The sequence below is a fragment of the Halichoeres trimaculatus genome, unplaced genomic scaffold (assembly GCF_033239565.1).
Source record: "Halichoeres trimaculatus isolate MK-OKI-2021-1 unplaced genomic scaffold, fHalTri1.1 fHalTri1_scaffold_8, whole genome shotgun sequence".
Classification (NCBI taxonomy): Eukaryota; Metazoa; Chordata; class Actinopteri; order Labriformes; family Labridae; genus Halichoeres; species Halichoeres trimaculatus.
In genome coordinates, this window is record NW_027437186.1 from 7,889,177 (window position 1) to 7,901,920 (window position 12,744).

The 12,744-nt window shown below is 39.2% G+C and overlaps 1 protein-coding gene across 1 annotated transcript; it reads right to left on the minus strand.

Moving 5' to 3' along the window:
• Nucleotides 1–2,020: 2,020 nt before the first annotated feature.
• LOC141795212 (lysophosphatidylserine lipase ABHD12) lies at nucleotides 2,021–12,174 on the minus strand. Its single transcript, XM_074676022.1, has 13 exons — nucleotides 11,994–12,174; nucleotides 7,673–7,776; nucleotides 7,487–7,592; nucleotides 7,256–7,375; nucleotides 7,098–7,128; nucleotides 6,949–6,994; nucleotides 6,512–6,641; nucleotides 4,461–4,498; nucleotides 4,303–4,382; nucleotides 4,114–4,196; nucleotides 3,915–3,993; nucleotides 3,645–3,766; nucleotides 2,021–3,541 (listed from the first exon to the last, which is right to left on the minus strand). The coding sequence occupies exons 1-13, from the start codon at nucleotides 12,080–12,082 to the stop codon at nucleotides 3,520–3,522; spliced, it is 1,050 nt and encodes a 349-aa protein (XP_074532123.1). The 5' UTR covers nucleotides 12,083–12,174; the 3' UTR covers nucleotides 2,021–3,519.
• Nucleotides 12,175–12,744: the final 570 nt, after the last annotated feature.

Below are 12,744 nucleotides of genomic sequence, written 5' to 3' on the forward strand. Positions count from 1 at the left end.
CGTTTCACGAAGACTCAACGCATATTGAACCAATTGGCTGTTTGGGGTCACATGGGGTGTATCTTCCAATCGCTGACATCAGCGGTTGCTAAAACGATGAATAACAAAACTCCATCAGCGCATCGTCCGCAACCTTCAGCCACGTCACCCGACTGCAAACTGAAGCTTCAACTCATCTTTGGCAGAGCTGAACACAACATGATACCAGCGCTCCAAAACAAACGAGTCTATTAAGTGTCAGGGCCTCTGGTGGCCTTCAATTTGTTTAAAACACATTAAAATCCTAAGACCATTCCCGTTTGTAAAAATGTATTATTAGCCACCTTGTAACATTCTAAATAGTTATAACTTATAAACTATGCAACCGTCTAATTTAAATAGTAAATAGAAAAAAATACAAATATGAATGGTGTTGAACTGTAACAAATAAACAAGAAGTAATTACAATAAATAGTTCTGTTTTATAAATAAGGGTATTGGCATTTGGGACATGTTTCAGGTATTTTGGGACACTACATGCTATTATAATGAACTAGTACATCTATATAGGCTTTTACTACTATCAGCACCCATTCACAGAGATTCAGACTAAAATCAACTTTGAATACACACTGTGGAGATTTTTTATGACTCATGAACAAACTTAAATTGTATATTTTTTTCACTTCTATCATGTTGGACCTTACATTTTGTTCAAACTGGCCCTCTAAATTATTTATTTCACTGACTTTAAATGTGTTTTATTATTTAATGCAAAAAAACATGAAAGCTTGATCAAAATGGGGTTACATTGTTAAGTTTACAAGTGGTGGCAAGGCAACAATAACTGAATTTTAGAGCCAAAATATGTTTTGTATTTATTCCTTACTTTGTCTAGTCCATGGTTTAACTTTTGTTCATACTTAGGGAATTCCAAATTTTCTGTATTCTGCTTGTGATCCACTATAGCTTTATTAAAATGTGAAAACCAATGAAATTCCATGTTAAGGTCAAACCCATGTCCATGTCCTTACCACATAATGGGAATCTGTTCTTTATACCACCGTTATAGACCATCATACCATGGATTTAGTCTTTATAAGGGAAGAGGATCAACACATCACGGTGGTTGGAGACCTGATTAAAATGTGTGCTTGTCTCCGTCGATCAGCTTCAGACCCACATTGAGACAAAATCCATTAGACACTTGCACTGTGAAGGAAACCGAACTATCAAAGTCTGGTGGCTTTGGTCTTTTGGGTGGGGGCATCAAATACACCTGTTCTCCATGTAATAATATTTGGAGAAATCGCTGAATCTGTCTGTAAACTGCTCAAAATGGTCAGTTCTAAAAATAGCACAACACTTCTGTTTCTAGATGAAATTATGAAGCCAAAGCATGAAGATCTCCTAACTGGTTTATGACATGTTAGGGGACCCTAAACACTAAGGTCTGCCCAAAGTTCTGTCCCTGACAGGACTCCAGAGGATTGCTCAATCAAAGGGAAGGGGGTTAATGGAAAAGGGAGTCTTAAAGAGACAGCAGCTAAAACGAATCACTTAAGACAGAGGCTGAAATAAGAGTTTTCTAAAACACCAGTGAGAGAAAACACAGGATTTTCTAAGTTGGAAATCATGGAAAGCTACCACAGGGGGAACCAGAGGGACAGTGTAAAGCATAAAAAAGTAAAACAGCCCTACAGGATCCCGTTTTTACCAAATTCTGCTTTACCTTGATGACGACTTGTTTTTATATACTCTGAAAACTCAGTACTGTTTTTTTTAATCACTCAAACAATCCATCAGACTTCAGAGTACACATTAATCAAGGATCAGAAGAATGTAACTTATCCAGGTGATCTTGGAATAACTGTACAGCACACTGACAGTGATTGGTCATTGCATTCTTTTCTGTTTAAAATAAAAATAAACACTTCATTTCACAGAATAACCACCAAACACTAGAAGCTACTTCATAGTCATTGTTTTATTTGATCCATAAATCAAGACATTGGTGCATTACATACTAAAAAAAGGACCCAAACCAGTTTATTAATGCAAAGTAATAGAATTTGAAGAACTAAAACCAGGATTTTTTGCAATGATTTATTCAAATTCTGTAATTAATCATGACCAAAGGTAAATGTTGATTTGTGAATGGACTCTCCTGAAAGCCTCAAGACGTCTCTGTGTCTTGTGTGGGAATGAGTGTAGGGATAGCAAATGATAAGGGAACCATTCAAACACCTTTATGACTTCTCAGACTGCTTATCACACGGCAGTGAAAGCTTTAGGAGCGACTGAGTAATCAAGGAGTCAGATGGCAATAAAGAGAGCTCCAACGGTCCTGAGCCTGGAGATCAACCAGCCAAACAGCAGATCAGAGGAGGAGCACAGGTCCTGACAGAGCTGTTGCTTACTGTCACTAAGACTGAAGAGATCCTCAAGTCAAAAAGTCTTGGGTAAACCTGAGACACATATTGCAGACCCTGATCCCATTATCCCCAACTGGCCCCTCATTGGGCAGCAAGGCACTACCGATCCCAAAGGTTGTATACTGTGGGGTATCAGCAAACCACTTGAGGAACACTTCCATAAAGACCAATTTAAAGGTATTCAGGCCCCTCAGAAACAGCAGACTGAATCAGCAGACCTGATGGTGGGTGAGGTTTAATGGTCATCAATGATCTATTGACTTGAGCTATGTTGTGTTTTCAATCAGTTTAGAGTTCCTTCAGTGATGTATGAATGATTTCAGCTTCCCTGAACTCTTTGAGTCTTTCTCTTTTAATGGGAACAGGAATTAAAAATAGCTTGTTTTGGTTATCTGGTAATTTGTGAAAACTTTTCACTGTCATTTGATTCCAGCTACCGGTTGTACCAACAAGTTAACCCTGCCTTATGAGCACAACCAGCTTCACATTGCAGTAAATTACGGATCAAATTTGTTAGGTGACAAGAGACTGGGGTAGCTGTTAGAGGGAACATCTCCTTTCTCACAAGATTTGTGTCACTGGGCACTCGCAAATGGTGAAAGTTTGCTGAGAACGTAACATTACTCAGCTTGTCCCTGGGAGACCTGATAAACTGCGGTGAGATGAAGGAGACGCTTTATTGGCACTGTATAAATTTACAAACCCACACCTTTGTTTATGAGTTACTTGCGAGGAGGTGTCAAATATCAGAAGTACCAACTCCCTATACTCTTTTGATTCAATCTAAATTGCCTTTTAATCAACCCAGGGCATCAGCTCTCTGCAGTGGTTTGTATAAACCAATCAGCATCAAGTTTCACTAGTTTTCCCTGTGGCATTATTTCTGAATGCTTGCTGAAACCTTGACATCCTGATCTTACAGTAAAAAGATGAGCACATCAACCTGCACAACTTTGATGAAAAAAATAATCAGAAAATAAATGTAAATGATACATCTTTTCAATATATACATTAAAGACATTAGGTATGAATGAAGTGTATAATCAGGTGAAATCAGTGCTCTGCGTATTACTTTGGCAATCTTCTCCATCTCATCTGTCGAGCATTACAACGACTTCACAAAGTTCCTGCAGAGGAGACACGAAAAGATGCTGTTTGTGTTGTAGAAATAAAAAAAAAACATACAAAGATTTGCAGAATATATAAACTTAAGTTGAAATGTTTTCTCACCTTAAGATGTCAGGCATCTGGGGATCTCTGTATAAGCCGTTGTGTAAGTACCCGTGAGAACCGTCAAACTGCACCAGCTTGACTCGCTCTGCGCTTTGGGCATTAGCTGCCACCTCGTGCATCTGAGAAACACAGGAATGATCATTCACTAAACCCTCAATAAATTCTTAAAGACTTGAATTCTTCAATAAAACACTGTTAGAGCTGTGAGGAAAGTATTGTTTTAGATGATGTTGTATTTAAGAGGGAAGCTTTAAGAGGCTTTTATACCTGTTGAGCAATCTTAATGGGAACTATATGATCATCCTCTGAGTGAAGGATGAGAATCGGGCTCTTCAGTTTCTTCAAGCTGCAAAGTGACAAAAACACATCTACTTGTGGTTTCATCGTTTCAGTGTCTGATATTATGCATAATTTAATACTGGCCTGTTGTGCATAACCAGCATGTCAGCATTTCATTAAAACTTACTTCTCTTCAGTTGGAAAGACTAACTTGTTGTCTGCCCATGGCTCGGGGAAAAATAAACCCATACCTGGAAACTTCCAGTAATACTTTAATCAGAGGGGAGATACAGTATTATTTTATGTATGAAGCAGTAACGGCCGTGTAAAAATACACAAATATCACAAAAAGGTAAGTCACTGTAAATGAGTTTACCCAAGTAAAGGCATGTCCAGTTATCTGCTGTCGAGTGAGGCTGAACGCACCCTCAAGGATGATTCCATCAAGAGCTACACCTTAACAAACAAGAGGACAGGTGGGTCATGAATACTCCCTCTCATTCTTCAAAACAAATCACTGACACCAATACTTACCTCTTTCTATCAGTTTAGCAGCAGTGTTGGCAGTCACTCTGTGCAGAGAGACATGAACAACATCTTCAGTTTCTTTCATTTGTTTATGATCACAAACAACAATTGCTCAACAGGCAGATACACTGTCGCTGTGGCCAAACGTCCATCTGTCTGATACAAATGGATTTATTGGTAAAACTGTCAATAGCATAACTGTGTCAACTACTTGACCCTGATTGGTCAGTGCTGTAAAGCTGTAATGCTGCAATCTGTTTTTTTCCACAGAGATGTTTGATGTCAGTTTGTTTTCTGTGGTTAAAAATCAAAGACAGAAACCACAGAGGACGAGACACACTAATTGGAGGCTATGACAGCGGCATCTATGAAATTGAGGATGACTTGAAGTGAACACCTGACAGAACATGGCATGGGGAATGACAGTGTTTAGTGAATGGAAACAAAAATATCCCAGACTCTACTCAATCAACTGCAGAGCGGTTTCATGCAGTCCTGTTCACCCTGTTTTTCCTCTCATGGTGGAAATGTTCAGTTTAATATGAGTCATAACTGCTCATTCGTAGAGACTTTCAGGTAATTATTTCAGACTGAGGTACAGCTCAAGTGTGCATTAACAACCCACCTACAACCTATTTTCTCTCATTTAATTACTACTTGCTACGTGCTTTTTTCTAGGCTTTAAATTTTCTCTCTGGTACCTCTGTAGCAGCTTTACATTGTTAACAGCACAAAAAATCTCTGTTTTTCTCACACTGGTGTTTTGGAAAACCCTTATTTCAGCCTTTGTCTAAAACGCTTCATTTTAGCGACTGTCTCTTTAAGGCTCCCTGATCAAACTAACCTCCTTTCCTCTGATTGGCTGGTAGCAGACCTTGGTGTTTGAGGCCCCACCCATCCTATGTATCATAAACCAGTTAGGAGATCTTGATGTGATGATGTCATTACTTAAGCAAGTCTCGTAAAGATCTTGTGCTGTTTTTTTTTTTTTTTTTTTAAGAATGGACTGCTTTAAGTCGTTCAAAGACAGATTTAGGGATTTTTACACCATATGAGTATGTAGACGTTTGAAAATTTGCATAGATTTAGTTTGAACATCAAGCATTATTACTCTGCACTCATGTTTAAAGTGTGGAAAAGCAGGATACCCTCTCTTTAAACAAGTTCCAATCAAAACAAAAAAATGTAAGTAGCTACTGGTTAACTGATGGACATTTCAGGACACATTTTTTTCTGATTTGTCTCATGCTTTTACATGTTTTATGACAAAAACAGGCAAATGAAATGTCATTCTGTCTTACCATTATCCTTTAGCACATCTTGTGGTGTAGGAAACCAAACATTTTGGGAAGTAACATTTACAACAGCCAGGCTTTTAAAAATATAAGAATCTATCCAAGCAGATTCACTTATCTAATCCTTGGGTGTTATTTTAACTCTGATAGCGAATTAAAGGGGAATGCTTTCACATTTCTAAAACCATATCTATTTCAAAGGTGTTGATTTAACTCCACAAAGTGTAGAGCTATATAAACCCTGAAAAAGTGTTGAAATCAACTCTGTGGGTGTGAAATTGTCTCTAGGCTTTTTGTTGTGTAGTTAAAGCCAATACCATTTCTCCTACTGTTTTTAGTCTTTCTTCTTCTTTGTTTTCTTAAAGCTGTGTCTCACTGCGACATATGACAGTATTTAGTCAGGAGAGATCAGTCCTTGGTATCAGTATGCTTCTGTCATCTGCTTAACCGCTGTGATAGGACCCAGCCACTGTGGTGGATGGGTATTCAGGTCTGTTTTGGTGATCCTGGCCTGTTTTAAAGTTTTCACACAGCTGCTCTGCACATTTCTTGATGTGGATCGCTTTACGTCATCATATGAGCCATATGTTCACTGATATAGAAAGCTGCTCTTAGATATCAACAAAGCACATTAAGAGAAGCTGTCAATGAGGTGTATATTTTGTGAAATATTAATTCCAAAGTGCATCAAGAACAGCTACAACAGCTGTGTTTAAATCTAAGTAGGATCTATTCTTAGACCAGAAGTGTGTCTTCACTGACCCTGTGCCCAGAGAGTGTCCCCAGATGACCACCGGGCTCTTCCCGCTGCGTGCTTTGACCCAGTCGTACACATAGAGGGCATCATGGGTCAGACCTCCTTCAGTCGGCTCCCCTGTTGAATCTCCAAACCCTGCCAGAGTTTATCACGTCAACAGCTGTTCACCAACAGATCAGAGTGATTCTCTCCTCTGCCACTAGGTGGCAGCAACTGAACAGGGAATCCTGCACTACACCTGACCTTCTGATGAACTACTATCTTCTGATTGCCTTACAACAACTCATCAAGTACGCATGTATTATGCTACAGTAATCATATTGGTGCAAATGATATCAAATCAGTGTGAGAGGGTTATGCATTACAATAAATGAAAAGCACAGAGGCATAGGTTTGGAAAATGTGTTCAGAAGAGGAGTCATAAATCTTAATTTGTACCAACCTCTGTACTCAGGCACCAGCACGTGGTAATCCAGAGCACTCAATAGCTGTTGACACACAAGACCAATTTGTCATCAGAATGGCGGTGAAGACTTTCATACCTTTATTAGACCTCAAAAGATTGATACGCTCTTGTAGGTGATCACTCACTTTTGCCACTCCCACCCGATGAGGCGCTGCCCTGTGGAATGATTCAGGAACAACGTTAGTGTTTGCCAAACTAAAATGACAAACACGTCTCGCTGTGTGTCGTGTTTACTCTGCTTCTTCCGGATCAAACTAGAAAACAAATGCATAATTTATCATACCTGGTGCCTGTGTTACCATGAAGATAGACGAAAACTGGACTCCCATCGCCTAAACGCTTCTGGTACCACGCCAAGTCCTTCCCCTGTGCCTCTTTCCACAGACTGTCAGGGACTGTGTGCCTGACAAAGTCAAAACAGCACAGTCCTTTAGAAACACCTCTGATAATTAGATCATGAAACAGTCTTTTTATATCAATGCTACAAATAGAAAGAAGTTGAGTCTGTGCGCACCATACACCAAAGGAGATCCCTTCCTCTGATGTGAAGAATGTGTTGATGGTGTGATTCTGGGAGAAATCTGCAGGTCGGCTCAGGTCAATGAAGAAAGGCACCCTGACTGCAAACAGGAAGACATGAGAAGTGAGCACTTTGAGGATTTATGAGACTTCTTAAAGCAGGAAGCAAACTTTGACTTACTTCTGTAAACGTAAACAAAATGCTGGATTAATTCTGGGAGTTTCAGCATGAGAGGTCCCAGAATGAAGATAACAAAAAGGGCTAATACGCCTCTTTTCAACCACCTGGAGACAGACAGAGGGTGAGGATGTTAGATGGCTTCTCAGCAGCCATGGAAAGGGTTGTAGTTGACATTATTATAGATTATCAATATCATAAATCTCATCTCTGGAGCCAGATCCACACATCTAAAAATGAACAAACATAAAAACAAGACAAAGATGACTTTCCACCTTTCCTCTCTGATCTCTTCCCATGTGACTTCACAACTTAACTCATACGACGCAGGAATTTTAAGGAAATTAACTTTTCAAAATGCAAAATAACTTGTAGAGACTGTGAAGTTTGGTCAACGTTTTTTCTCCCATGAGTGGAGTTTGCATTTCACTTTGAGTGGGCTTCATCCTGAATGTCTCTGCGTGAGTTTGTATGACTCGATGCTTATCTGCTGAGCTTTACTTGTCGGTTATATAATATGTGCAGCCTGTTGCTACTCAACACTTACACTCAGTTTTCATACAGCGAGCCAATACAATCACTGTTTATGAGGTAAGTTACTTGGAAACCTGCAACTACTGATGCAGTGAGCAGGATTTTAAGCTTGCTATGGATTCCGTTGTATTTAGGTAAATTCTTTGTAATCTTAGCATAATCATTATCATAATTATAGGGTAAATATGAGCTTTGTAGGTTAGGGATTTCCAAACTTTTCAGCCCATGAACCCTAAAAATAGTAGTGCCAGACCCCTGCAGTGTGAATGTGCTGACAGGCCAATCCAAAACAGAAAGACACTAAATTTGGCTGGTCTACAGAAACTCAACTCCTATGTGTTGATATCTTTACAATCAACGTTTCACAACATCCCATTGGGTTTAAAGTGAGACAACCTCAAACTACTAAAAACTACAAAAAACTACTGCTTTGGTCTCCAGTAGAGACAGTCACTGCATGATTTGTTGATTAAAATGTGCTCAAAGGTGTACTGAACACTTGTGCGTCAGTGGAGGAAGGAGGAGGATGTAGGTGTGGATGACTACTGAGAGGTGCAAAAAGGACCAAAAATAAATAAAAAATCCCTCTTTAAGTGCCTCAATAGATATATGGGAATGCAGAGGTAGGCCCATTTGCATGTTCAGACCTACACATGTTCTGCCAGCAGAGCGTGCCCACAGCATTAAGCTAAATACATTAATGTAGGCGGGAGGAAGTGGAAATCAAACCATGCAGACGAGTCGTCCGTGGACTCTGTCTTTACATCCCAGAGGCGATAACAGCAGAGGTTCAGACTTTAGTCAATTAATGGACCATAAATCTGCCCCCCTCCATTAACACTCCTATCAACCAGAGGAGCTCCTTTAGCCAAAAAAGTGATTTCCCCCCAGTGCCAGAGGGAAACACAGGAGGTACATTTACAGCAGACATCAAACTGTCACCTGGCCACAGTTCACTCTTCACCATAAACATCCAAATCCATTCCTGAGGATGTCCAAAAGCTCTCAACAGAGCTCTGGGGGGACACAATACAGTCTTTGATTTGATTCAATACAGAGCAGGGTCGTCTGTGCAGCTGTATGTGGTGCTACACAACCAGGAATTTAATATGAAGACTGCATCTCAGAAACTCATCTCTTAGCAAGTGTTGATGTCTTATTTCAGGAAAAATTAAATAAAATGCCTCATTTGACTTGATATGAGCCACATTTACCTGACAAGTGAATGTGAAATTAACTTGTCAAGTTTTTTTTTTTTTTTAAATGAGAATAATGTCTTCACACAAGAAACCAAACAAATAGATTCTTCTTACCTCATTGGCAGATTTTTTGAAACTGTTAACAAGCAATTCAGTTGTCATCTTCGCCCTTCAATAACTTGAAATAAGACACTTGCCTGGTCTTGTCAGGTGAGTGTGACTCTTAAAAAGTCTAATAAGATTTTTTTACTCAATATAAGATGTAAACATTTCTTAGAGTTCAGCGTATGCAGTGTTTAAATTGTACTTAATAACCAGAAGTCCTAATATAAAGACAGAAACCTAAGCAAGTGCTGATGTCTTATTTTCACTCAGAATAATCTTTTGAGACTGACAAATCCAGAAAATGTCTTGTTTCAAGAAACTGAAATAAGACAAAAATGGTGCCTGAATTGCTCATAGGGAGTAAAAAAATTGCCTATGAGAAAAGAAAAAAATGACTGGTCAAGTTTTTTGAATTAGGGATAATATTTCAGTTGAAGAAACTTAACAAGTAAATATTTTGTACCTGATTGATTTTTCTCTTCACAAGCAAAATAGGAGATTACAACTGAGCACATTCAAGGAGGAAATAGGAAAAATCTCAATCTTTCTTTACAACAAGGTAAGCTTTAATCCCACTCCAGCCAGCGCAGTGCATCAAACTGTAAGCCTAAGTAAATGTTTATGTCTTATTTTTGGTTCTACAAGACTTATTATGATCCACACTCTCCTGACGACTCAAGAAATTCTTATTCAATGATTTAAAAAGACAAATGATCCCTTTTAATTTCTTGTAAAGAGAGAAAAAAAATAATATGTGCCATTGGGGTAAGAGAATCAATTTGACATTTTTTTCAAAATAAGAACAATGTCCTCATACAAGACTACTTAATCTTTATATAAAAGCAATTCAGGCGTAATTTTAGTCATTTAATATTTTGAAATAAGGCATTTTCTGAACTCATCAGGTGAATGTAGCTCATAGGACAGACAGATACAGATACAGATAAAGACTGATCCATGAACCCAGTGATGATGTTGGAGTGAAGCTGGACTTTCTGACAGAGGTGTCTGAGAGGAGGATGTTGTCAAAGTTGCATGTCATCTTGGACAATGTTTCCCAACCACTCCATGATGTGCTGGTGAGCCACAGGAGAACTTTCACTGAGAGACTGATTCCACCCAGGTGCACCACTGAGCGCCACAGGTAATCATTCAAAGTGTACAACTTCTCACTGAGTGTCTATTAGATTCACTCTGGACTCACTGTTTTTTCAGGGGACATATCATGCTTGTTTCTCCTTTTCACTATGCCAGACTAGGATGCCTTTAAAGCATTTCTGCCCTCAGTACAAGTCATTTAATTCCTTCATTGCCCCACAATAGCATTCTCAATATCCTCATTTTAGGCCATTCTGAAGATCTTGTTGAAACGCTCTGTTTGGAGAATGACCTCCAGTAACCTCGCAACGTCACAGCCCTTTGTGCTCTGATTGGTCAGTTCTATCAGAGGGGAGGAGGGGGTGGAGCCAGGGGGGCGGTTTTTGCAGCATGGCAGTATTTACAAAATCGCCACATTGAATGGAGCAGACTGAGCGAGTTTGCTGTTTGCCAAAACTTCACCGTAAGGCATTGATAGCACTAATAAAATGGCAGAGTGTAGGATACGTCCTTTTGTATTGGACCCCGAGTCAGACCCGGACAGTTCTGCAGCTCAGGAGGAAGAAAATCCACCTCGATACAGATCATCTCAGGACGCTTCAGTGTGTTGAGTCAAACCAGTACTGTAACATGTATAGTTTATACGTTTATACTCGGCTCTTGGTGGGTGTATCCCTCAGTGGCGGTTGTGTAACTAACTGACATCACAGAGGAGGAGCTGCTTTATCAGATTACTCCAATAAAAAGAAAGGATCCTCGTGCCAACTGGCAATGGCCTATTTTCAGAGGCATCAAATCTCGTTCTAGGATATCAGAAAAAATACAATATCTCATTTTTTGAAAATTCAGGGGGTAAAAGGTCTTGTTTTCAGATTTATTGTATTATATGTAAGTATATATTTATTTTTTAAACACTTTTTGAAGGAGGTTTCCCTTCGGGAATCAATAAAGTATTTCTGATTCTGATAAGAAAGCTTAGATTTCAGTTTTTACAGTGTAGAAATAAAATGATATTCGTGTGTTATCAGAATGTTAGAGCAAAAGTCTGATTTCAAAACATTTCCAGTACATCTTCCCTTAATTTCCGAACAGTGCATTACATTAACAAACGAGCGTCCTCACGAAGACAGTTTTTATTTGCAGGATCTATCTAGACTGTGGTTGAGCCCCCATGCTGTATTTTCTGCTGCTGGAGCGCACGCTATCTCGAACTTCCGGTTGTAAGGCAAACGTCAACTCAGCCTTCAGACTGACAGACTTTCCGCTACTATGCAAATAGACTTCCACCTTCCATGGTGGTTCTACCTATTAAAAAGTGTTTGTAACAGTTCAGATACATGTATATGTATATTTATTAGGAGTTGTAACAGTTCAGCTGAGTAACTCACGGTGTTTCTTCCTTCTTCTGGACTCTGGCAGCACTCTGTGCCTTTTTGCCTGTGGAGGACTTCTCATGTTTACCGGTCCGTTTTCTCATATTGTTAACCTCAGTGTAACTCAGTATTATCAAGGCACTTATGCAAACGTTGTTCCTGTCTGCAGTGGTCAAACTTGTCAAGTAGGAGTGACTTGCAAATCTAAGTTTGATCAAAGTGCAGCCAGAGTCCGAAGTAATTTCAACAATAGTTAAGGTAGAACTACAATACGTACTGTGCCGTGCATGACAAAGCCCCACATATTTATAGGACGCCACCTTAACACAGGGCAAATAGGTTACTGAGCTCTGAAATAGTATGTATTAACTTTGATTATCAAAAGAATGTCCGTTACCAGGTGTTAGTGCAATTTTTTTAAAGAATCAAATGTTGTATTACATTAGTTAGGATATGAATGAAAAAGAAATTAATGGGAGGCCCTAAATTAAGGTGCCGTGGGAGGTCAGGCAGAGGTCAGGCAAAGGTCAGGCAAAGGTCAAATACTGTTCTGTGGTCATTTCTTATTAAAATCATACACACATTGAGCAAAAGAAAGCTAAACAGACTGTGTTCCTCCCTCTGGTGAAGTTACAGAGATGTGAAGGATCAACGCCAAGAAGCACTGAGGCTGTTTGAGAGACTAACTGAAGAGCCGTGATTCCCAAAGTGAGGGTCTTAAAATGTCTTTCAAAATGAATAACTAAATAGATTAAAAATAAAATCA

Excerpts from the sequence above, each read along its gene's own strand:
- LOC141795212 (XM_074676022.1), bottom strand. The coding sequence starts at position 12,082 with ATGAGAAAACGGACCGGTAAACATGAGAAGTCCTCCACAGGCAAAAAG. Across the intron at positions 6,642-6,948 it reads GCTGGTGCCTGAGTACAGAG|GGTTTGGAGATTCAACAGGG; the intron begins GTTGGTACAAAT and ends AAACTCTGGCAG. Across the intron at positions 4,383-4,460 it reads TGCTAAACTGATAGAAAGAG|GTGTAGCTCTTGATGGAATC; the intron begins GTAAGTATTGGT and ends TTGTTTGTTAAG.